Below are 23,528 nucleotides of genomic sequence, written 5' to 3' on the forward strand. Positions count from 1 at the left end.
AAATATTTACAGAGCTTAATTTCCCCTGCAGGCAGTTATCAATTCCCCCGCAGGTAGTGTGAAAAATGAGCGATAATAGACAACAAAGATGAGCTCACATTGGATTTAATGTAAGTACTGGAAGTGAACTGTTACTATGTGTAACTTTACTTAGTAGAGCTATTTCTAATAAAACACAATGCTGCAAGATAGAGATCTAACAAAATGACTTTGTCTTAATATTTGGCAATAAAAATAAAGCAACAGTTTAATAACAGCTGATGAATACTGAAAGTCTTGAACACTAAAGTATATCAGCATCAACGGCAGAGCAAATTCTTTAAGCCAAAACTGAGCAAGAGCTGAGGTTACACAAGCAGGATGTAAAAAACGGGCAGAAACAATTGCTTTAAGTGTCCCCAAAGTGTGGGTGCATGTGAGGCTTACAGGTCCAGACTGGAGCGCAGGGCAGCAGTCAGAACAGATGGAAGTCTAGATGTCTAGGATGGAGCTGCAGTATGATTTGACCACAAGGCACCTTGAGTCGAAATGGAACAACAAGCTAGGGCAAGTCCATCCATCCATTTTCGAACCGCTTTATCCAATACAGGCTCATGAGAAGCCAGAGCCCATCCAGCAAGCATAAGGCAAGATACACCCTGGACGGGACATCGGTCCATCACAAGGCACTCACAGACACAGACGAAAAAACACACCATTCACAGCAGGGCCAGCTTTTCCAGAAGCCAAATAACCCCCCCAGTATGACTTTGAACTGTGGGAGGAAACCAGATCACCAAGAGGAAGACCACACAAATACGGGGAGAACATACAAACTCCACGCAGAGAGCACCCCAGGAACTGAGGCAGCAGTGCTGACCATTGCACCACCCTGCCACTCTGGCTGCCCTCAGATTTCATTCATGGTAAAAGACAACCGCAGAAGAACACAACTTACTCGGGGGAAGACTCGGGTGTGAGGCTGGACATCTCCTCTTGTGTTGGAACTGAAAAAACAAAGCAGGTAAAAGAGACAAAGGTCAGAGGTCACTCAACCACAAGGGAGTAGCAATCATGTGCTCACAAAGGAAGGAACATAGGAATAATAGGTCAACACAAACAAACATTTCTTAAAAATGCCAAGCCTGTACAGCGTCTTGATAGCGCAGCTGAATGGCAGACTCCTGTATGTCAAACCAGACCAAAAGTAAAAAATAGTCAAAGTGAGAATATAAAACCCATCCCAGTGTGGACTAACCCATTCAACGATATAAAAAAATGCAAATCCTACTTATAATCTTAATTTTGTACTTATACCATTCAGCCATGAGTAAAATATGTTCTTCTTCATAATTGAGAGGTAGTTCTAAATCCTGTTAGTTGTGAAATGGATATCCATGATTTGATGGCTACTACAGTACAGAATTATGGGGGGAAAAGGAGAACTTTACTGCTACATTTGTCAGTGTAATGCAGTGCTGGCTAATATAAAATGACAAGTCTGTTTCAGCCGGCCGGGGAGGGGCAGAGGGCAGGGGCTCTTCTGGCTTACTTTCTCATCTTATTATTCCGAATGGAAGTGGTCATTAGCCCCCAGCTGAAAACCTATAAAACCTGAAAAGGCTGGTTTATCCAGGATCCGAGCCAAGGAGCACGACTACACAAGCTAAGAAACAAGCTGAAGATGATTTAAAGTGGGGGCCAGGCCTGGTCGTGGGGACCCCCACAGCTTCTGGTTTTATTGCTTATTAATTGAACCCTCATTTCAACTAACAATATTAAAAAAAAAAAGCACAGTAGTTTAAAATAGGTCCCAACATGTTTAAGGGCTTACAATTAAAACAATTAAAGAGCTTAAGTTAGTCCTGCTATTAGGCTAATTAAAGTCTCGGCTGTGTAACTGAGAGCTCGGCTGGAAGGCATTAGAGAAATTCTTCACTCAGCCCTCAGTGCCAGTCAGAGGCATCTGGGCTGGGCTGTGACGCGCTGGCAGGAGAGAGGAGAGAGGAGACTGCACTGGAGGGGAGGGGCTGAAGTCCAGCTGCCTAACAGCAGCAGTGGACAAACTGGATTGGACGCCCACTGGGAATACGTCAGAGATACCAGCTGGAGGAATCAGGAAACTGAGTCTTCAGAAGGCCGGAGAATGTTGTTTAGGTAGCTCAAATGTCAAAATCAAATAAGAAAATAATGCCCACATTTTTACAAACCTCATACATGGAGAATGTGTGCTTTACATGGTCACCAGAAGGCCTCAATTACATGACTCATATTGCATATTGAGTATTGTTATTCCTTCCATTCCTTTATTTAATTTTTTTTAAATAATTAATAAATAATAGTGGCGACATTAAAAAATTCTCAGCACAGTACCCCATTTAATCCACGCCTTGAATTTCTTGAATAATATTTAATCAAAAGGGATTAAAAGGATTAACTGATGTGTTTGAACATTAAAAACATTAAAAAATGCAAGTCAAAAATACAATCTAGCCACAGTGTCATTTGACAACTTTATACGAGCCATATCGAGGTCTAAGCTTGTACAGTTGGATGTTTTTGTCTTGTTCTCCATCTTTTTCAATTTCAAATTAAACAACTGCACTAAAGTGTCATAAAATCTGTATCCACACAACCTTAGCTGGGCCTTTGCCTCAGTTTCACAGCTGGAGGGCAGAATTCCTAACCAAAGAAAAGCTGAAAAAACTTTCTAGACAATAACGGAGAAAAAAACTGTAAAACATTCAAGATGTTGCTCCTTAATGGAATGAACTTTCTCATTAAGAAAAAATTCTACAATTGTCAAGTACGACAAAGGAGAAGGAAGGGTCTTTCTGATAAAGATAGATAATACAGTACTGTATTTAGTTAGAAATTACAGAAAACTATTTCCCAACCTGTGGCTGTCACATTGCAAGATTTCTTGAAGACTTCACAGTGCTGCCGCTAACAGGTTACTGCAGAGTGAGCAGGGTTTAACCTTGAGTTTGACGTTAATCTTAATTGCGAACAAGCTACCACCAGGCCTGGGGTATCATTAGCAGCTGACTGTGAACTGTGAGCACAAGGACAGATGGGCTTGAATGCCCTAAGAGTAGAAAAAGGTACCTCCCAGTTCAAGAGTATACCATACCCCATACTCGAAGACATAAACAAAGCAGAGTGTGTAATTGCAGTTTGGACTGGCCAATTCACATTTTGACACTGTGGTTAAAGATAAAATGAGCTCAATTTCCTTAAGGTGCGTGTGTGATAGAAGGATCTCCAAATCATTGTGTCCTAAAGCAGAGACTTGTCAGGATCAGCAAGACACTGTGCTGAGTTCCACTGGGACAGGGTTCCATGTACAGGTCTTGTGACTTTCAGCTGGTAGGCGGTTTAGACATAATACCTGTGTTGTTTCAGCTAGCCTTGAGGCGTGACCAAGGTCCAAATGACAACCTCTACGATTTCTGTGGTCTGAACCGAGCCCCATACTATTCGTCCAAAACTTAAAAAGTGGATGTGGGCTTCTGGACAGCTTGTAAGCCCAGGAGTCACCAAAAACAAGGTATATCTATTTTCAAGATCACAACTACATACGCCATGCTTGCTCCGTCGTGCCCGTGCCACTCTTCCTTCAGTGGAAAGGGAAGGAGGGCAGAGCCATAACCCACACCAGGAGCTCCACCGCGCCGTCAGGTCTCCCCAAGGGGAGTGGGCGCGAGTTCAGCTCCCTCCTCCAGCGCTCTCACCTTGCAGTTTTCTGCGGTGGAAGCGTGGCGACCCCAGGAAGCTGTTCTTGATGGAGTTGAGGCGTGTCCTCCAGGGCATGCCGCCGATAGAGGGGCTGGAGGGCGGTGTGGGGTTTGGGGTGCTGGCAGGGCTCTCCTTGGGCGTATGCACCGGCGTTCCCTTGGGGGTAGGGAGTGGGCTCCCCCGAGGGGAGGGGTGAGGGGTCACCTGTATGATGGGGATAGATTTGGTGTTCGGGTCAGTACCGGCACCAGGGTGGTGAAGGTGGTGCAGCCTGACCGGAGACATCGGGGTGACCTGCAGCTGGGGCGGGGGCATAAGGGGTGGGCGGCGCCCCTGGGGGCTGGGGGTGCAAGGAGGGTGCTGCTGGGAGGGCGTGGAGGGTTCTGACGTGGCAGGGGGGGGGTGGCTAATGGTGCCGGGGAGGGGGTTGGATTTGGTGGACTGTAGAGGCTTTTCGGTCAGTTTGGTCTTCGCTGGCAGGGTCTGGGTCTTTGGATTGGGCTGCAGGACACCCGTCTTTGGTTGAAGCGAGTTGGGGGCACGGGCCGCCGTCCGGCTAGATTCAGGGTCTAAGCCAGAAGCGGGGTTGGAACGGGAGGATAAGGAAAGGTCGGGCGTCTGAGGGGGAATAAAAAACCTCCTGACGGGCTACGAGGCGGGCGAAGAGAGAGCATGCACCAGGCCAGACGCACCCACGCAGAGAGAGCGATACGGGGCCACGTGCCAAACGAGACGGGACACAAACCAAAGCAACAAGGTTTTTGGCAAAACAACAACAACCAAAAAAAACAACAACAACAACAACAACAACAACAACAACGACAACATAAACACACAAACAGACACAAAAGACAATCCACGAGATGGGAACACCAACCAGGAACAGTGGGAGTGCAGAAAGAAAAGAAAAGAAAAACATGCGATTAGCCCACTGAGCAACAAGTCAATAGGCAACAAGACAGTGAAAACCAAAATCCATACCCCGCAACCAAAACAAAGTGTAAAACAACAGCATGAGCAATTCAGGAAGCAAACAACAACAGTGCCATTTTCTGCTTTTTGTTTTGTAAACAAACGTTGCCAGCCAAGCAAGCAATGCAGAAGCAAGAACAACAGATCTCTGTGGATGACGAATCGAGCCAGGCGCATCTGCCAGTCACGTGTGAGGCGTGTCGTTGCGGTATCCCTTTTTACTGTCAGACTTGCTTCCCCAAAGGGCAAAGGCTGAACCTGACTGGATGAACTTCGCCTCCTAAGTCTACTGCGGGAGCTATATGCTTTTTTGATCCCCCTTTGATCTGCGCGTCAATCCAAGCGTGTTGCATGGAGGGACAGGGCTAGTCTATTCCAACACCTTTTACTGAAGGCCAATTTGTGCCACATTTTGTGAAAGGAAAAACAGGACCACTGACAGGATAACAAGAAACCCAGTAATACTGTAGACCAGGGGAGCACAAGTCCAGTCCTTGAGGTCCAGAGGGTTTCTGTGTTTTCTTTCCACCTGAGCCCTTAATTACCTAATTGAACTCATTGTTTGCTAAATTGGACAAGTAGAGCCTTCCTTGCTTTTAAGAAGCTGGAGATTTAGAAAGTCTTGCTGGACAGTGTCTAGTGGGGGCCAGAACTGGACAATTCTGCTGTGGACAAAGTTTTGGGTGTGTGTGAAATGAACAAATCTGGATTTACAGGAATGAAAGCCATGATGTTCCTTTCACAAAATAAACACTCCAATCTGACCAGGTTTCTGTACCACTCAGGCCATGAGAATGTGAGATCCTGTGAATTATTATACTCTGCATTAAACAGGATCCTAATTCAGTTTCTTATTAAGTATGAAGATTTACATACAACATTTTTCTAATTTGAAAATACTCTCTTAAGTAGTCTTTTCAGATGTTTTAGTACTATGAAGATGCATCCTATTTTTAAAGACAAGCTCAAACTAGCTAAAAGAGATTAGGTTAGCTTTGAATTAAGTTAAAGACATTCTGTGATTCTGAGTCTTTTAAAAAAATGAATAAAGCCATGCTGAAATTTCTTAAAGGCCATGTGTAAACAGGGTGACAGAAAAGTGTTCTGTCTATTGAGTTCCTAGGATTTATGATCACATGTTTGTGAGTCTGGGTGTTTAAAATAAAGGGATACAAAGAGTTCTGTAATGAAGTGGAAAGACTCAGAAAAGCAGAAGGCCTCAAGCAGGAGGTAAAGAGAAAGAAGCTTTTAGTGGTTTAAACAGAAAATAAACACGGCTCCAAACAGGCCTGGGGATGTATTTACTGTATTCATTCACTGACCTCCTGGCGTACAGACTCTTGACTAATCGAACAAATCCTTCTGTAACTAAACTGAACTGGGCCTCAGCATTACATTGACATAAAAAGGAATACAGATCAATATTCACTTGTCAAGCCATCGTCAGTGCAATGGGAGCAGGGAGGAGACTCACCCGGGGACTGCTGAGGGGGCTGGTCGAGAGTCCGGAAGAGGCCCCGCTGATGGACCGCGACCTTTAGGAGAGACAAGTTCGGAAAAGAGACACCATCCAGCCTGTTAAAAAGGGCGCAAACCAACAGCTCTCACACAGCTACTCAGGGCCCAAGCTGGGGAGGCAGATTCTTCAGTGAGGCTGCATGATCTAGGAACTGGGCTGCTCCATGCTTTCATTCCCTACACTGGCATGAGGACCTCTTTTAAACTCGACTCAGAGGTTCCCTCAGAAAGTTATTTTTTCAAAGGAATATTTCTTATCTTTCTCTTTGAGCAGTTCAGAAAACAGGGCTACAGTCTTCAGAGTCGTTTCACACTGAAGCAGTAAAGAACTTGGCTGAAGGATGACTCTACTATGAAAGGGCTGTAGTTTTAACTCAAATGGGAATGTGCATTCAGTATGTTTGACAAGATGCGGTAATTATTTATCCTTCTTAATCTTAAAATTAGAATCCAAATTAATATTGTTCAGCTTGAGGCACTAATGGATCTGTGCAATCACTCTTTATCTAAAATGTAACAAAACACGTCATATACAGTATATAACAGCGTGCAAACCCTCAATCAGAGTCTCTCCTTCACATCAAGATGCTTTCACTGTGTCTTTTACTGTATATTTATCTGATCACCAAGTCCTCCAGACATAGAATCCTCTTAAGGCTATGTGTTGATCTTTAATCTTAACCTTCCCTTTACCCTCAGAAGAAAAATGACTGCATTTTATCCTGAGTCCTGTCTTTTATTTCGCCTTTCTGCAGTTTTGGCTTTTAATACTTCTGTCAGTGAACAGACAAGAAAGGATTCCATGCTCGGGACCACAAGCTTTAAATCCAAATACAAAGGGAACTGCCAGGCTGGCCAAGACAGAGGATCTCTGGTTCGAATCAGACTTTAAACTTTCATGCTGGACATCTTTTCATTGCAGAACTAAATATTAGTCACTCAATCTTCCTCATGTTCTGTACCTAGTGTAAAATGACCACTCAATACTGCTTGTAGACAAGGTAGTAAGTCTATGATACTATGGAGCACCTCCTTCGTAAAGTATTTTCCAAATTTTACACTTACTGTATTTTGCAGAAGGAAAACCAAACCTCCACTGTTCCAGAGCGAAAAAGAAAATGTTACAGTGTCGCAATGCTACAGTGTCAGCCTCCATAGATCACTCCTGGAACACTCTGCAACTTGATTAAATTAGGGTTGTCTCACAACAATGGAGGAGTTTTCAAAATTCCTAATCCCTTATTTTTACTTTCATGTGACATACAGGTTTGTATTTGGCTTGTTCAGGGCTCTCGGTGAAAATCCAGCATTGTTTAAAATCCGCATTAACACATTTATTGAACATTATCATCATCCCAGGTTCAGCCTTAATTTAAACCTCCCTTTGCATGGTTCTCACTCCATTACACCGCGCCACACCCCCTCCAGCCCTGTAGGATTCTGGGAACCCTAGACGATGAGTCAAGGTGCTTTGTTGCTTGTGATTTGTGTTCTCAAATAAGGACTGGGGGAAATCATTCACGAATGCAAGATATGAGTAGTGACACAGTGGAAATCCTTGCCACATTCCTGTTGCTGTTTCTAGATTTCACACCGTCTGAAACAAGCGAGCTGGCCATGTTGTCGAACCTCATACCCAGGCTTCTTCCATAGCAGGCACTGGCAGCCATGTGAGTTAAACAGGCCAGATTTCCTATTTGAATCTCCTCAATTGTATCTTTTCCTACATTCCTTAAGTGGTGACCTGCTGCAGATCTGGGGATGGGTATATTTGTTCAGTGAAGTTAATAGCTCATTTAAAAACATGAATAATGACTCAAGTGCTACAAATATCCTTTGGCTGGTCTTGTAGAGCAGATCAACGCAGTGAGGACTTCACACAGTATTATTTTCAAGGGTACCCACTCTGGCGATAGGAGAGAGCATTCTAAGTAGCCTACTGTATCTTTTATTTGATGACAAACTCTTGTGTCCAACTAAATGGATTCACATTAGTTAATTAAAAACAACTTTGCTTTGAATTAAGAAGGGCTGACCATCAATATATAAATGTGTGATTTAAAAGGTGTCTGTAAATTGAAATAAGTCAGTCAACAAAATGTCGGTCGAAGGAATCTATCCGGAGAATAGTCTTCATCCAGCACAGTTTCATACTTCCGACCTGTAAATGGAGTGGTGTGGAAGTGTCTGTCTGGGATTTCTTGAGCTATACTTTGTGAGTACACAAGCTTTTAAAAGTTTTTTTCTCAACCACCCTTCTGTGAATCACGTCTGTATTTTCCACTTGTTTTGCAGTCCTATTCTTTGAATCGCAGAAGTTATAATGCCAAGATGTGTCAAATCAGCACAACCAAGATCCCAGTGAAGCCATTAAAACCTGGGCCAGAGAACACACAGTGGAGAAAACGAGGTCCTGAGCAAAGAAGGTGGGTCTCCCAGGGACACCGGAAGGGAGTCTTGAGGTCTGTTAACTCTCTCTGCGTGTTGCATCCTTCAAATCCACTTCCTCCCTAACCTTGTTCGCCTCACCTCACAGCGCCACACACGCCTTTGTGCTTGATTTACATTTGTTGTTGAGGAGTGCTGGAGTTTCTATTCGCATGGTCGGCTCCCCCAAGTGGTCTTTTGATTAGTATACATTTCTCTAGGGAGGCTCATCTTTGGAGGAAAATGTGTCATTTTTGTTTGTTTTAGGGCACGTCGAATCAGACACATTCATCCCAGTGTGAGGTGAGTGCACTACCTATTTTTTAAAAAAATGCACTGTAGACTTTTGGATATCTTTTGCACTTTGGACTGTAAAACTTTGATGAGGTTAAACAACTTTTCCAGATTGATATCCTCCTGTCCAAGATGCTGATCTCATTAAAAATATCAGTCTTTTCTTTTATGCATGTAGCACACAGGCACTTGACGTCCATAATAAGGTTTTCAGGTTTAATTGCCCATAACTGCACTTGTTTTTGTTAAAAGAAAATGGAACAGTAAATCATAATTAAATTAATTACTCTGCACACTTACAAGGCTCAGTGGCGAGGAAGCTTTGAAACTGGGTGCTTCTCACTTATGGATTTGTCAAATGAGATAAAGGAAATAGTGCAGAAACAAAGAGGAACGTGGAGAGATTACAGTATGTGATACCAGAGTCTGAGTCGAGAGAGGTTTCTATCTCACTTTGTGCCATTCATTATTGGACAATGAAAGCAGCACATTAACGTTCCTTTGATTTCTGCACTGTACTGTTTCTGCCCTCCAGCAGGTCATACAGTGATTTTAAAATGCATAGGGCAGCATCTATGAGCTTTAAATGATTTTTTTCCCTTAATCTTTTATGTTTCCCCTATCGCAGCATAAAATGCTTGTAACTTGTGCAAAAGAAATTTTCTGCAATGATGAAACTTTCAGTAACTGTTGTACTCTGTTTCAGTAAGCAAAACCTGCAGTTCACAAATGGAAAAGCAACTACAATGAGACGTCCGTTCTCAAAGGTGATCTGGCCTCAGAATGCAATGGTCCCTTACAGTTCAGTGAGGTTGTTTAGCTTAAGCTGTACATGAGTCTCTGTGTAGAACTGGTAAGCCCTTGTAAAAATCGTTCTTCTTATGCTTAATTTTCTTCATTTTCATCTTCAGAGGGAAAACGGCTCACACACTCACACCAGGGCCAGTGTTCCCAGAAGACAATTAACCCACCAGTCTGTCTTTGGACTGGGGGAGGAAACTGGGGGAGAACATACAAACTCCACACAGACAGCACCCCAGGTCGGGAATGGGGTCCAGGACCCCAGTGCTGCACAGCTGCCATGCTGGCCACTGCACCTCTCTATGTTTCTGAACCATTTGAAATCACTCAAGAGCTTGTTGATGTTACAATGGCTTAGAATGGACACGCTTTAAAATGCAAAGAAGAGTCTGCTGTTGGGGAAAGAGATTATTCATCATCTTAAGAAAGGCGCTGCAAATCTTTAACCACAAAAGAAAAGTCCTGCACTACAAACAAAGACATTTTTGTATGTACTTTCTCTCAAAAATACTATAGCTGCGAATTCCAACCAGCCCACAAAGCACACCTGCGTGGCCCCGTCTCTCCCGGAAAGGCTGGGACGTTGAGAAGAGGGGAGAGGGGGTTGGGGGGCTTTGATTTGTGGAAAGTGCAGAGGAGAGACAGCACAGAGCCCAGGGAGGACAGGGGCTACTTCTGAAAGAAAGGACCCTGGAAACCCCACAGGCATTCACCAACACAACATGTGCATGTCCTACAGCAGCAAAGCAAACCCGGACGAAGGGCAGGGATACAGAACAGACCAAGATCCATCAATCAAAGCAAACTGGAAGCAGTCGAAAATACAAGACAAGAAAATAAACCACTCCGGAGGGGAGAAAGAGAAAAATAAAAACACACCTCAGCCATCAGACACTATTTGTGCACTGTAGGGTCACTAAGTAAAGATGCAGTAGTGCTTTTCAGACAACTTTGGAAAAGGTTATACCCAAAACTGAAACAATCATTATTTTATCATTTATTTCTAACCCTGAGCCTTGGGCAACATGGTGTCTAGTGGATTTCATCACAGCTGAGCTCTAACTCTCCAGTGCTAATTGATGACTTAATTGATCTGCTTGCTTTAGATTTTTTAATCTATGTTGTTTCTTTTGTCAGTCCTTGGTGTTACTGTAAATATACCCTACTTTCAGGTTACGGTTTCCAGCAATCTTCGTATACAGAACTTTACATGACCTCACATTAACTTATTTGCTGGTAGTTTTGATTGAACAGCTCTTACTAGTTGATCAGTTGTTGATGGACACAGTGCCCACAATGGGAGTGGCACTATATCAGACACGCCCACAACAGGAGCGGCACTATATCAGCCAAGCCCACAATGGGAGGGGCATTATATCAGACACGCCCACAATGGGAGTGGCACTATATCAGACACGCCTACAATGGGAGTGACACTACAGCAGACATGCCCACACTAGGAGTGTCTCTGCATCAGACACACCTACTGCAGAGATGCAATTGGTTTTACATTTCAGGCAGCATATTTGAGGACAGTTCTGATGTCCAGAGTTTATACCGATTTCAAAGCTAATTTGATGTTTTACAACCTGGAAGCAAATATACAAACATGCCCCAAATAGAAAACTGAAACCACTTAAAATGTGATTGAAGAACTCAGCTGGATCAAAACCAAGAGGAGACACTGGCCCACTGGGATCATGGTTGGGAACCACTATTCTAAATACAGTAGAGATTTGTTCACGAAAACATCAAGGAGAAAGCTCTAGTACAATATTTAATTCAACAATGCTCTTACAATTTAATTTAACAATTGACACTGTCAATGCTCATCCTTAAATGGAGATTTAAATGGAGAGACATGTGATTTGCTTTCCTGTGTGCTCTCACAAAATCATACCTTGCTTTTTTTACATTTCCTGCTGTAACAGCAGCGAGTACTGAAGGCAAAGTAACAACAAAACAACAACTGAGCAAAAGCCTGAAGCTGTGAAGAAACACTAAAATAAATAAAGTAAAATGTACCTTAATTTTTATTTTTTGTTTTATTTTTCAGCTCAGTGATGGTCATAATCTGGATTTATTTTGTGTGAAATTAATTAGACATACCAGAGGGATAGAAAGGCCTCCAAGTCTGAATTCCACTTTGTTTAAGTACAAAAATCTTAAAAATATGAGAGAGAGCGCTGACAAAAAGGTCTATATATTAATCTACATATTTAATTTATGTATAGGTTATAGATTAAAAACTATAAGCCTGTGATTCTGAAGAAAAAACTATAGAAGAAAAACATTCTAATAATTACTTCCATAGGAGGTTTATATTTATGGTGTTTAAAGTGAGTGGCCTCAGACAAAGAGCTCTGACTTCTTTATTTTTATAAATTTAGAATCGGCAATTGATTTTGTTGCAGTGACCAGATCTCAAATAGCCACCAGTGTGTTTTTCATTCAGGGCTTCAGGGGAACTGGAGCCTATCCCAGCAAGCAATGGGTGCAGGGCAGGATACACCCTGGACAAGACACTAGTCCATCAAAGCACACACAGACATACCTACTGTATACAAGCTCCACACAGATAACACCCCAGTTCAGGAACTGAACCTGGGCTCCAACACTGCTAGGCAACAATACTCACCACTGTGCTGCACTGAGTGTTTGATAAGTTCAGTGCTCGTGGTGGACTTCATGCCAGAATAGATGGAAATCTAATTATGTGATTTACAAGGGGTGAAAAACTGGGCTCAGTGTTGGAAAAAAGGAGAGACTGAGCTCAGAACTGCTTCTGCTTAACATTACTGTACTGTAGAAATCTGACTCTGGCCTGGGGTAGTTACTCCTGACCTGGCTTGAGTACATTTTTAAATTAAATTAACTGAAATGAAATTTAAATATGATATGTTAAATGTTCACAGTCAAGAGTACTCTTTTTATGCCAACAACTAAAGTGATAAGGAAAGCTTATTTGAAGTTTTATTGGCGAGCTCCACAGTAATTTAAAAGTCTCTTTTAGTCAAGATAGCTCGGTTACACATCTTCAGTGTCAATGTCAATGCTACTGTAATGTCATTTTTCGTAGAAGGCAAATCCCGTTAAGCTGAAGTCGTCATTCTGTCCACAGTGGAAATAAGGAAGTTCTTGTCTTCTGTTGTCTGAAGACAGAAGCTGAAATGTGTGACACTTCTTAGATCAGTGCTGGGTCTTACAGGTCCAGCCTGATTCATACGTCACCCAGTCAGCAATCTGAAATGACCTGGAACAACTTCATTTTGAGAAATTAAGCAGATGGTAGTTCAGACATCTAAAATTAAAATACCAGTAAAATATCCTATAATTTGTCCATACCTGACTTAACCGAACCAATTATTTACCTAAATGGATCAAAACGGCTGTTCTTTAAGGGTGATCTCACCAGCACCAGGGTTATCTAGCAGTGTCCTAGATCACTCGAATCTGTGGGACACAGTAGCCTGCAGTGCTATTCGCTCATTTCTTTCACCTACAGTGGGTAACATTAAATTTTGTACCAGAGCATTTCTCCTGGGAAGAAATAAACAAGAAATAAAAAGGGATATCCAAACATTATTTTTCTAAGACGAGAATAAAAGGTTTAAGAATAAAAAATGTTCAGAAAAGCCACGCTGCATCTTTAATCTAAGAGTTGTAAGGGAGAGGACATAAACAGTGAATACCTTTCTTCTTTGTTGAATTTGGGATTGGCATCAGAGATATCCAAGCTTTTACTGAACACGGCCTTACTACAGCGGGAAAACAAAGTGAACAGAGAGAGTCAGTTACTAGCTGTGCTGGTCCAGTGATTCCGCTACTGTAAGATCACGCTCCCCTCTCTTCCTGGAGCTGTGGAACTGGCCTCACCTCGTATCAGCAGCTCAGCTCAGTCTCCTAGGGGCTGCACACGTTTACTTCAGATCTCCCTGGCCTTCCTATTTGAGATTACTTAACATACAACTCCCAACCTTCTAGACTGTTGTCTTTGATAGGTGTTTTGCCTACAGTATTTTACAAATCAGACTGATTATTATATACTTTAATTATTACGAAAAGTTAAGGGCACTGATTTAAGGTCACTGGCTGCCATGGCTTGTAGTTCAGAGCTCCCGATGCAGTCAGATCCATCTCAGGATTTCATCTGAGTATCTCAAGTCTTGTAAATAAAGCTTACATTAAATGTAAATAAAGCTTTGACGATTACAAATTTGCCACAAATCTGCAAGCTCTGGTGTTTCAGCATTTCCTCTCACAAATAGTTTCCAAGAACACAACACATATTCTTCATTTGACATATGACAGCCCTGACAATCTGAGGGGACACAATGTGGGTTTTAACTGGGAACCCCTTCACAATGATGTGCTGAGTCTCCATTCATTTGCGATGAATTAAAACTTTAGAAATGGACCAGTCACCTATCAAAGGGCAGCTGTGTGACAATCCCATGACAGAAAAAAAACTTTAACCCTGTCTGTCCCAATTTCCAGAAAAAAGGAATCCACACTGGTGTGAGAAAACAGATAAATAGTTTGAAAATATGAACTGTAGGGAAACATAAACAGACTAAATTGGTCTGTCAGGCACACAACTTGTTTCCAGCATGAGTTATGTCCTGGGTTCATCTGCTGTCACTCTGTTTTCACTCCAATAAATTATGTTGTAATATCAGGCCATTTTAACATCACTGAAAACGTAGAACTTTATACTGTTATCAGAGCCCACATATGACAAAAAACATGGTAAATGCTTAAGAATAATATTCCAGCGGGCCGATGACAACCCAGTCCCTGACCTTAGGAAATTGAGTGAGAAAACTGGGTTTTCATTTATGGGAATCTCACTACAGCTCCTGTGGGCCAGACTGGAGGGGGACACCAGTATTTCTGTTCGTGGGTTTGAGGTGCGGCTGAAGAATCAGCAGTGCGATGCAGGGAGCTTGTCTGTCCCTGACAGATGTGAAAATTGGGTTGCTTCGCTCATGGGATCTTAAAATAACCTCAACTAGGAAGTGGGTCAAATGCAGCACAGAGCTGATTTTGCCATTGAACTACTGTACGTAATTTTACAGTGATACCAAAAACAACTTTCCTCAAAGTAAAAACACAAAAATACATTCGTTCTATCTACATCATTTTGTGGTAGTGAAACTGAAGCCTTTTAGATTAAAACAACCTTCTTGATCAGGTTATAAAAATGTATCACTGTTGTGGGAACATTTGCGTGTACAAACCCAGTTAGTACAGAACAGTCCTTGATCACAGCCTGACGCCGAACAGGAGAGCAGGCAGGTATATTAGTTTCCTCCACCACATTAAGGATTGTTTTTATATGTTTTAGGTAACTTAGAGAGGACTTGTTTTCTCAATCCTTCCTCCATATAAATGTTAAGAGTTGTCTGGGCTGGAAGAAATAAGCATTACAGTGAAATTAAAATTCAGTAATTCTGCCTACTGTGGTAAATGCAGAAAGAGTGTCAAACCCCCTGCTGGCAGTGCACTGCAGTCCAGGTTTAGTATGATCCTATAAAAAATACTTGGCTTCCCTGGCACTGTGCTTTAATCTGGGCTGCTGATAGAGGCAGAGGGCATGTGTTAGGGAATTAAAATCAAAGCAGACCTTAAATCAGCCCTCCGTGGTCTCCTGATTCTGAGCATAAATCAGTTTTATGGTGAGTGCAGGCTGTTCCAGGGAGCCCCGCCTTCCTCTGGCTGGTGTGCTCGCCAGGGGAGGCGTCAGCTGGTGCTCTGCTCTGCCACCGAGCTGGGGAGGCGGGCCCTGTGCTTTGTGCTCTCATGCAAGACGCCCCTGAAGGAGGGGGGGCGGTGGTGGTGGTGGGCGGGGGGGCCATACCTTTGCCCGTGTTGTGCCATCTCAATGGCCCGCCGTGCCGGCACAGGGGACCCACCATCGGTGACGCTCAGCACCTCCATGGACTTGCGCTCCGGCCTTCGCTTGCCGTGTCTGTTCAACATGGGTGAGTCCACGCGCTTCCTCGGGGGGTCTGCACGGACAGCGGGAGAGACCACAGGCTTGTGAGAGGGGGACGCGCTGGCGTGGGCACTGGGAGTGACCGGTCCTTTCTCACCACCGTCTACACTGGTGGCTAAGCGAAGCTGGCGCTGGTCAGAGCTGTGAAGGGAGACTGCCGAGGAAAGCCAGGCTACTGCTGCATGTGCTGCTGGTAGACCAGTAGGTGACACTCTTTACTCCAGACCAGAATAACCAAAGCACTGCCCCAGCATGGTGACGGGAAAAGCTGTTCTATAGCAGGTGCTAGTCTCCGGCTAAGACCTTGAGGTGCTCACTGTAATTAAAGATCCAGGAGATAGATATGCAACAGCTGGGGCATTAACCTGTGTCTTGGCTTAATTCCTCTTCCACTTGCTCTATTTGGCCTACCAAAATGTATCCCTTAATTTAATCAGTGAAGTGAATTTCACGCCTCTCAGACTGATTTGCTATGCACTGGAGCTGCTGGTGCAGAAAAGGCTATGGCTCATCACCAGGGTGGGTGTTTTACGGTGCTTCCTGCACTGACCTCAATGCAATTATTTTAATACTTACAGAAGGAGAGTTTTAGAGGCATATGGTCGATGTAGACTCAAGACAGTTAAGAAAAGACTGCAGATGTATTTGAACCCACTTCAATTAAAAACATGATTGCTCAAACTGTGCTGGACTCTTCAGTGGTATACCTGCTTACAGTGCCCTGTGGCCACCTGAGTTTGTAACGTGCTGTAAAATTGTGCTGTGAAGTTAATGCCAGGGCTGCCTTTCTCTTACCTATTTCATTGCGAGGTGGAAGGTTCTCGTCCTCATGACTCGGGTACCTTTCCTTCCGGTCGAGGAGAAGGAAATAGATCATTTTCTCCTGGTTGTCTCTGAAACGAAGACGCAAGAAGATCGCCATCAGCAAAAGGAAAGCACAGGGCTGTTCTCCCAAGAACATCTACAACCCCTGACAGACATCTACAACCTACAGCCAGACCCTTCAAGCCTAGGTTCTCCATGTTTCCATTGTCTAAGAACTAGTGTATAAAAAAGAAATGAACTGCCTCCTTTCAAAGCATCAATCACCATCACTTATGATGAAGCCTGAAAAACAGCAGCTCCTCGGTGTGGCATCCTGCTGTGGAGCAGAAAGTGATTAGAAAAAGTGTGATTTGAAACAGTGCAAGCAAATCTGCATCATCAGCTGAAAAAAGCATAAAAAAAGAGATTCCCCTAGCCTAACTGTGCTTAATGCTCCAAGCGAGGCAAGAACACAGCAGAAGATGCTTTCCCCAAGTTCAGGCGCTTTAAGGAAAAAACTACAGCCCATTAATCAAGTACAGTAACGAGCGCCACAGATAAGCTTGCTGATGGTAATTGCACTATTTTTGAGATGATGAATGGGCTCCTCTGCTCGACCGTGTCTGCTATGGAATCCTCAGGCAGCTCCACAGCGCTAGTCAGTGGAAACTGACTGAAGGGGCTGAAAACACAAGAGCACAGAGCCCTTCCGCTCTCTGCAAGCTGTGTCCGTTTACTCACAGCAAGCACGGCAGTGGTGCCACACGCTCATGTCTCTCCAGCAGGCATCAAGACAGAAATGGACTGGAAAACAGCTTCTTGAACAACTATCCTTGGAAGTTATGAATTAGTTGATTATGCCGTAAACCCTCCAGAATAATGGACTTTGGATTTTGGATGAAATCAAGAATACCCCAGGAAAGCAGGAGTGTAATGTTCTCATTCTGAGTCTTGCTAAAATATTTGTTCCCCAACAAGTTAACACGTGAAACTGTAATAGCTGAAGATGTTTTTAATATTTAAAACCAGAACCTTAACTCCATCCTTAGGGTTTAATTGCTAAACATATCACCAAATGAAAGTGACACAAGTCCAGAGACGCAGAGATCTGACGGCATTCTGGGATTCAGCTGTACATAAAGTATGAAGCAACTTACGTCAGCAGTGAACTCCCACAGACCTCAAGCCTGGCACTCGCTTTGCACTGTCTCCCCCTCCTCCCACTAGCCCAGCCGGGACACACACTCACTCTTCAGACAGCAGGTCCTTCATCAGCTTGTTCTTGTCGCGAAAGCAGCCCAGCGAGTGCATGCTCTCCAGCACGTCTGGGTCGATGTCGTCGGCCGAGGGCAGAGAGCGGATGGCCACCTTGCGGGGAATGGGCTGCTCCGGCTCTGGCTCATTCTTGCCTCCTCTGATAGGAACAAACAGCAATGCCAGGTACAGAGCCAGCTACCCTGGGCAAAAGCTCCACCAAAAGCTTTCATTTAATACTTCTGAACACCTGGGACCATTCTACATTTTCTCTTTGGAGTCTTTGGAGAGAGAGAGACGCCTGCTGAAAGTGACATTTTCGGGAATAACTGAGGGACGGGGATACCCTGATCAGAAATAACCATTGTGCAATAGTTTGTATGGTTTCTGTTTGAGTTTTAACTCTTCACTAACACCATTCATTAAGGATTCAGATACTTCAGATCTTCTGCAAGATCTCTCTCTTTTTAGGCGATCTGCAGAATCAATAAAACTAGCACTTGTGTTCACAACGTACAGTGGAAATCAAGAATATACAAATGTTTCACCTGACTAAACATTTTTGTTCAGTCAATTTCTCAACTCACATGCCCTTAAACCAATTTAAAGTAACATTTTTAATTCAGCAACAAAATAAATTCTTCTTTTAAGAAGGAAAAAGAAAAGCAACTTCCATGTTTTCATTTTCTCTAAAGCAATTAAATCTGGAGCACACTGAATGAGTCTGACAGTGAACAGCACACTGAAGCCTCTATGGGGAAAGCCTATTTTCTATTGAATATGCAGCGACTGCTTCTGAAGGACATCCATTCATAGCAGCATCAGAGTGTGGCCAGAGCTCTACTCAGACTACAAAACCTTCTACAAACCAATCAATTCAGAGCAGCAGTGGGAATACACTTTGTGCGTCGATGGCTTTTTCCATCCCATTCCTAGACGCTTCTTCCAGTGAGGGAGACAGAGCTCTTTCCCGGAAAGCAACAGGACCAAGGCTTACGGGCATAATGCACTATGGAGTCTATGTCTCTGAAGGCCGAGCACTCAGAGGAAACCCATGCAAACACTCAGAGAATGTCCAGACTCCACACAGACAGCATCCCAGGTCCAGAACTGAATCCAGGGCCCCAGTGCTGTGAGGCAGCAATGCTAACCAGTGCACCACTGTGTCACTCAAAATGGCTTTTTTTCTTAACAAATCAAAACTAATCTCACATCTTTGCTGAAATGCATATTGAGTTCTTGCATCCTCTACAATTTATTTATAAAAAATAGATATATACATAAATCTTAAAAAAACATAAATACTTTTGGAACTGGTGAAATTCTACTATACCAATGAGCAATGGTGGTAGTCATTTGTCCAAAATGACTCATAGCTAAACTCAATCTCAAGGTGGGGGATTGAATACTTACAAAATAGAATCAACATACTTCAGGTTTTTGATTATGCGTTGCAGTTTCTGGTGACATTTAAATTCTTTCACCTACAAATGTGTTCATTTTGAGCATTCCAGACTTGATTAAAGTATAGAAAATGAGGACACAATTCATAACCACAAGACATTTTCATAACCACAAGTACAGTTACATGTCACAATCCCCTGCCAATCGCAGTACAGGAATTTGGACACCCACTTCCATCTTGGCCAATCCTGGAGCAGGGCAGAGTCTAAAGATAACATAAATCACAAATGAAGGACACTGAGGATTTCAAACGCTTGTCTGAATGACATTTCTATGTCTTGGCAATTTTGTTGGCTTCAAATGGACAGCTTGGAGAAGTAATGTGCACCAACACAAACGTAATACTTCCATACTAAACCCTGAGAGTTAAAATGCAATGTGGTAGACTGGAGGAATGGTGTAAAGATGATTCTCTGTGTACGGCTTTGTTATTCTACCCATGGAAATTCACAAGACAAGTTTTATTCTGCTTATGCAAAGGTTCGGAAAATTAGCTGGAGTGCGGGAAAAGAAATCAACCCTTTGCAATGGAACACACCGAGATGAAACCGAGATGATTTGTTTTTACGCTGCTTTCCTCTTCATGTTCAGTGTTAAGTTCTGTTTAGCCTGTTTAACAGCTATTCAAATGAGGACTGACCCCCGATGACACTGTCGATGTCTAAATCCTTTAATTTAGTGTTATAAATTAAAATAAATGTAAGCCACCATCACATCTAATGAATCCACACAGATCTGAGTCATACTGGACACGTTCAATTCCTTGGGGTTTCCTCAATTTTTTTGTGCCTGGCGTTTTTATTAAATAAAGTAGATTTCTTCTGTCACTTGTGGAATAAGCAGTCACGGAATAAATTAATTCTACTCTAATCCAATAGTCACTGCTGAGAGAAAGATTTAGTGCACACTCTAATTATGCCACTTCATGCATTTCTAAAACCTTCATTTCTTTTAAAAGAGAAAAACAATGCAATCTCATTCTAGAGCTTTATATTTATGCACGTCTTGCATATTACAGCATACAATGCTTCCCTACACCACAGACAGGGAAGACCAAATTCTATCATTATCTCGAGTAAACCCTTGAGCTAATAACCCAGCTTGCATTTGTCCTGTCATGGAAGGATATTCCTGTACTTGTCATTGAAGTCTTGTATTTCACTAAATTACACATTTGCTCAATGGGAAATAAAAATAGCTTTTAGCAAGTTCACTAAATGTAAAGTACTTCAAGAAGGTTAGGGAAGAATCACATCTCATTTCATCGGCCCGCCAAGAGACACTTAAACAACAAGTCACCTCCTGCCTGCTGTAGCCCTGAATACAAGGCTCTCACCTCTTGGGTCTTCTGCTTTCTAGCACATCACTATAGGCTTAGAGAGGGAAAATTGGTCTTGTTAGTTCTTTTACCTTCCCTGTTAGGAGCACGTGAATATTAAGTCCAGACCTTGCCAAGTAAAAATGTCACCCTGTCTTCACGCTTCTTCATAGTAAGCAGTAGCTGCTAGTTTAGGCTGCCTGCAAGGGCGCACATGTTAACATCACCTGTGGGCACTCAGGCACAGAAACTGCTATAAAAGCTCACAGATATTCCATTAGTTATAGGAACTATGATTCCCTTAAACCTACTGGGTGACTTCCTGATGGCATCTGCACCGAGTTCATAAGGTGCCTGACCGTGGCAAAGTCAAGCGGGTCCCACCCAGTGCTGGGAGCTTAGCTGGAGCAGTTTTGAACTGGTGACCACAAAACTGCATCACTCAATGAAAGACAGCACATGGTGTTGCAGGTGACAGATTCTGTATCCTATTTCCCAGCTACTGAAGGAGTAGGGGAACAATGCAGGAAGCTGTGATATATCGTTTCCTATAGGTTGGCGCATTCTAGCAGTTTAGAGTACAGAGCACTGTGATCTAGTAGGTCACAGCAAGGAGCAATTGAAGTTGTAAATCCGTATTTCTTGCTTGAACACCTTATTCTAGTCTGTATCCCAGAGATCGTGTGGGCGAGCCATCTGGTGTGAAGGAGAGCTGCTTCTGGGTGAGCCCTCTCCCCAGAGAGGCTCCAGCAGAACTCGCAGAAAGAGGAGGCACAGGAAGGCAGTGAGCTATTATTTTGGGTCCTTCACCCAGAAATTCTGAGAACCCACGTTTTCCGAACTGAGGACGAATTTCCCACTGGAGTTCCGAGTTCACTGTCCTTGGTGCTGAACTGAGAAACGAGGCCTACTGCCATTCATCAGCGTGTCAGCCTGTGGCAAGAACTAAACTAAAAAACGCCCCCCTCCAACTCAAAACGAACAGCCACGCTCTGCACAGCCCCATCCCATAAATCATCTCTTCTCTGCTGACCCAAGCACTGAGTACAGAGGAGCACTGCCTGCACAGACACACTGCTACAGGAAGAACACACAAATAAAGGGGAGATATACTCACATGTACCACGTGTGCTTCTGAATTTGTTCTAGCTGTGAAGGCAGAAAAAAAATAAGTTTACGTTAGATGATTTGAAGCATCAAGATGGTAGGAATAGCTTCCTAAGTAAGATTATAACATATTGAGCCACAGTCAACAAGATGGATTTGACAGAATTTCTGAATCCACAAGCTAAACCACTATTTGTCTATTTGTCTTCAGTGAAGTAACATCTGATGAGAGAACCAGCTCCAAATCCAAAGCCATATACATATTCATTACTGGAATTACAGCCAGAGCACACTGGAAACAGCACAAAGGAAAACAAATGACAGGAACATGAGAAAGAAAGTGGCCATGGGTTTCTGAACACAACCACACTCTACAAACACACCCACAGCCAAACAAAACCAATCATCCAATGGCACACAGTTCAGGATTTCTTCCCTATCATATCAAACACATTCCCAGTTCACTGCCAGTGCCATTGTTGGAGTTTACATGATTGGATTCAGTTTCCACAGTGTTGGCCAGGTATGATGAAACAGTTGTCAACACTGGCCAACTCAAGACACAGCAAGAGAAAATAAGAAGATAAGAAAAGTTACAAACAAGAGAAGAAGTCCATTGGTCCCATCCTGCTTGTTCCTTTGTGAGTGGCTTATCTAAAGATCTAAAGAGCTCACCCAGCCAATTCTTCCAGGCTGTCAGGCTTATCAGCTTCATGGCTGGGTTACAGACTCCCACAGCCCTTTGCATAAAAAAATGTCTCCCTTTCTCAGCACGCAATGTGCTTTAGTTCCACAGCAGCTCCCCCTGTGTCTTCTGGCTCATGTTTCACTATTGATTGTGAGAAGCCCACTGGTTTGACTTTGTCAAATTGTCCATGCCTTTAAACAAATCAGACTATAGCTATTGTATTATTTTGAAAAAATCCTCAAAATGGATAATTCCCGTTCTCTGCACAGAGAGAACCTGTTAAAAACACTGTTCAGGAAAGCCTATAATCAGACAAGCAAAATAGCCAAGTACAAGCTTTAGACTGTCAGGAAGGAAACTAGGAAAAACATCTGGGACCAGAGTGATTGGAGTGGGAATATCTATTAGCCCAGTTACTCCAGAAGTTTACCAAAGATGCTCTGACAGTCTTTAAATTTTGACAGATTGTTCACATATGCCTGCTGAACACTGGCTTTTGTACACATGTGCAGTTTTCACAAACAAGCAAAGAAGGCTGGAACAGAAGAGCTAAAGTGGACCTTGCAGCCGGTGTAATATCTTCACATCCATGGTGTCTGTATACAGTTTAAAATCTTATTACGCTCATTACATTACACTTCCAGCTTACAAGGGCCTTGCATGGCATATCATTAACCTGGCTGCTATTTTCTATGCCAATTTCATATATGGATTGTAAGATTCCCTGGATGATGATGATTATTATAAAAATCCTTCCTGCAAAAATACTTTGCCCTCACATCCACTGATCACAATGCAGTTTCCATTGATCAATGCAGCTTCCATATCAGGGGGTTTGATTTTTCTTTGTCCCTCTTTCTCAATAGAGTGATTTATGACAGATGTAAAATGAAAAGAAAGACTCTTAAACTCACAGTGGCCATTAAGTTCGTTCTGGGATCACTTCCAAAAAGCAACTTTTCAGTTATATATCAAGTTTAAGACTCCACCCTCATTAAATGCATATAACAGTCCTCATCAACAGATGAATGAGGCACCGCACACTCCCTAAAGCAAAGCGCACAGCCACTGATCATTAACTGGTCTCTGAGTGTCCTACTAGCCACATCCTTTATTCTTCAGATTAGAAGAATGGCAAGAACTTTCCACACATCTTTTACATTCAG

General features: G+C 43.0%; 1 protein-coding gene across 14 annotated transcripts in view; it reads right to left on the reverse strand.

Annotated features, from left to right (window-relative positions):
• brsk2b (BR serine/threonine kinase 2b) overlaps positions 1 to 23,528 on the reverse strand; it is a 282,427-nt gene that overhangs the window by 39,040 nt on the left and 219,859 nt on the right. For 6 of the 14 annotated variants that reach the window (XM_069181592.1, XM_069181593.1, XM_015338168.2 and 3 more), the window contains 8 exons: positions 21,685 to 21,716; positions 17,781 to 17,945; positions 16,523 to 16,620; positions 15,590 to 15,740; positions 13,422 to 13,487; positions 6,164 to 6,224; positions 3,714 to 4,365; positions 938 to 986 (listed from right to left, as the gene is read on the reverse strand). In XM_069181592.1, coding sequence (XP_069037693.1) covers positions 938 to 986; positions 3,714 to 4,365; positions 6,164 to 6,224; positions 13,422 to 13,487; positions 15,590 to 15,740; positions 16,523 to 16,620; positions 17,781 to 17,945; positions 21,685 to 21,716 — 1,274 coding nt within the window. The remainder of the gene's footprint in view (positions 1 to 937; positions 987 to 3,713; positions 4,366 to 6,163; positions 6,225 to 13,421; positions 13,488 to 15,589; positions 15,741 to 16,522; positions 16,621 to 17,780; positions 17,946 to 21,684; positions 21,717 to 23,528) is intronic. The other 8 variants (XM_015338173.2, XM_069181591.1, XM_015338169.2 and 5 more) reach the window with 3 other exon arrangements.

The sequence above is a fragment of the Lepisosteus oculatus genome, chromosome 21 (assembly GCF_040954835.1).
Source record: "Lepisosteus oculatus isolate fLepOcu1 chromosome 21, fLepOcu1.hap2, whole genome shotgun sequence".
Classification (NCBI taxonomy): domain Eukaryota; kingdom Metazoa; phylum Chordata; class Actinopteri; order Semionotiformes; family Lepisosteidae; genus Lepisosteus; species Lepisosteus oculatus.